The sequence below is a fragment of the Branchiostoma floridae genome, chromosome 17 (assembly GCF_000003815.2).
Source record: "Branchiostoma floridae strain S238N-H82 chromosome 17, Bfl_VNyyK, whole genome shotgun sequence".
Classification (NCBI taxonomy): domain Eukaryota; kingdom Metazoa; phylum Chordata; class Leptocardii; order Amphioxiformes; family Branchiostomatidae; genus Branchiostoma; species Branchiostoma floridae.
In genome coordinates, this window is record NC_049995.1 from 2,777,114 (window position 1) to 2,778,975 (window position 1,862).

Consider the following 1,862-nt stretch of genomic DNA (forward strand, 5'->3'; position numbering starts at 1 on the left):
GTAAAACGGTAGACGGATGAGGCGCCTGAGTGGAGGTTTGCCAGCCTTAATCATTAAGTTATAAATGATCCAATAGCGTTTTGGTACTGAAAACTTTCAAAAAGGAGATGTCGGCTGAACTCAATCTTGTCAGGTTTATACAATGCAACTTAACCTTGTATTTTTGATAGCAAGAATATCCCTCAATAGCATCCACACGTCGCCAAAGTGATTTTTTGAAACCCATTCTTGTTTGCAGCTGTACCGTAGGAGGTGACGCCACTCCATCCAGCTGTTCGTTCAACTTCGCCGTCTCAGCTCTAGCCTTCAAATGTTCGCTTCTCGGCAACCCTGCCGCTGCGTTTAACCCTTGTCACACCACCCTCCCTTTCAACGGGTACTACCAGGACTGCGTGAACGATGTTTGTACGGCAAATACCGGGAGCAACACGGAATTGTGCAACAGTTTGGAGGCATATGGACATCAGTGCGGGCGAGAAAACATCACGCTGGGAGATTGGAGGACCTCCCTCGCTTCACAACAAGCGGACTGTCGTAAGTTAGCGTTCTGTTCTGGACTTGAGCAAGTTAAGAAATTGTTCATGAAGTAGCTGAGACTGAGACAATAGATAGAGTAGATTTTATACCTGCTGACGCTTCGCTGTCATCACTTTCGTCGGCATGGCGATAAAGAGTTGTTCTGCTTGGCAGTTCAGCTAGGTGTCGCTGCTGCACTCTGAGGATTGCGGTCCCCAAATGTTGTTGACAAACATCATGAGGGGATACAAGATGCGTCACGTTTGGGACTCTTTGGCATTCTTTGCGTTGCAGCAGCGACACCTGGCTGCAGTACAAAGAAGCTCTAATCGTTTGCCAGGAGGAAGGTGACAGACAGCTCACTGAAATGTCGGCAACTAGATTGACACATACTGGTTGATCTTAACGTTAATGTTACTATAGTCTATAGCTGGTGATCCAACATGGTGCATACATGAGGGTCTGCATGCTCTTTTCCGTAAGGCGTAGGCAGCCTATTTCATTTCCCGTAATTCGTGGGGCAAACCATCTTATCTACGTAGTTCGTAGCGACCAAATTTAGCGTAAATGCCTTCCTTGATTTACCGTAATACGTAGGGGGCTCTTCTGAATTCAGCGTAAATCGTTGTCTGGACCCCCATGCAGACCTTCATACATGTTCATTGCATGACGTCAAATGAAAACCCTATTGTCTTTCAGGTATAACATGCCCAACAGGTAGGAACCTCACCTACTCCTCATGTGTGAAGGAGTGTGAGCCAACCTGTATCCTGCCAAAAGGACCACCCGGGTGTGACAACACAGTGTGTCTGTCCGACGGGTGTGTGTGCGAGAGTGGACTGCTCCGCAGCGGGGATAGCTGCGTAGCTCCTGAGAAATGTGGTTGCAACCAGGGCGGAGAGTACCATACGGTAAGGTCAACGAAGAAAACTGATCAAAAGGTCTTTTCAGGTCAATTACAAAATGTGCTTGTACACAAATGATTGCAATCCAGGGTTGGACAAGTTTTCTCAAATTTACTTGTCCTATCGGGCAAGTACATAAAATATTCACTTACCCAAACCAACTTTAAACTTGCCCAGAATTCAAATCAAATTTGTCTATGAATCTTCACTTCCACCGGTAGAATTCTTTTATCATAGGCTCCATTTTTCTGTGTCGCCAATGCTCAATGTCATGACTCTGAAAAGTAAGAAGTATATCAAAATCTCCCTTGTAGAAAAATCTTGCCCGATCGATTGGGCATTATTTGACATAATCTCATTACATAGAGGTATTGAATATAAACCTTTTGACTATTCTTAAATAGAAATTGTTTTCAACTATCTCTCTGTTTGGTAGGTTAA

The 1,862-nt window shown here is 44.7% G+C and overlaps 1 protein-coding gene across 1 annotated transcript in view; it reads left to right on the forward strand.

The window, feature by feature from the left end:
• LOC118404900 (cartilage matrix protein-like) overlaps positions 1 to 118 on the forward strand; it is a 10,307-nt gene extending 10,189 nt beyond the window's left edge. Inside the window, exon 7 of the mRNA XM_035804282.1 lies at positions 77 to 118. Coding sequence (XP_035660175.1) covers positions 77 to 118 — 42 coding nt within the window. The remainder of the gene's footprint in view (positions 1 to 76) is intronic.
• The last annotated feature ends 1,744 nt before the right edge of the window (positions 119 to 1,862 follow it).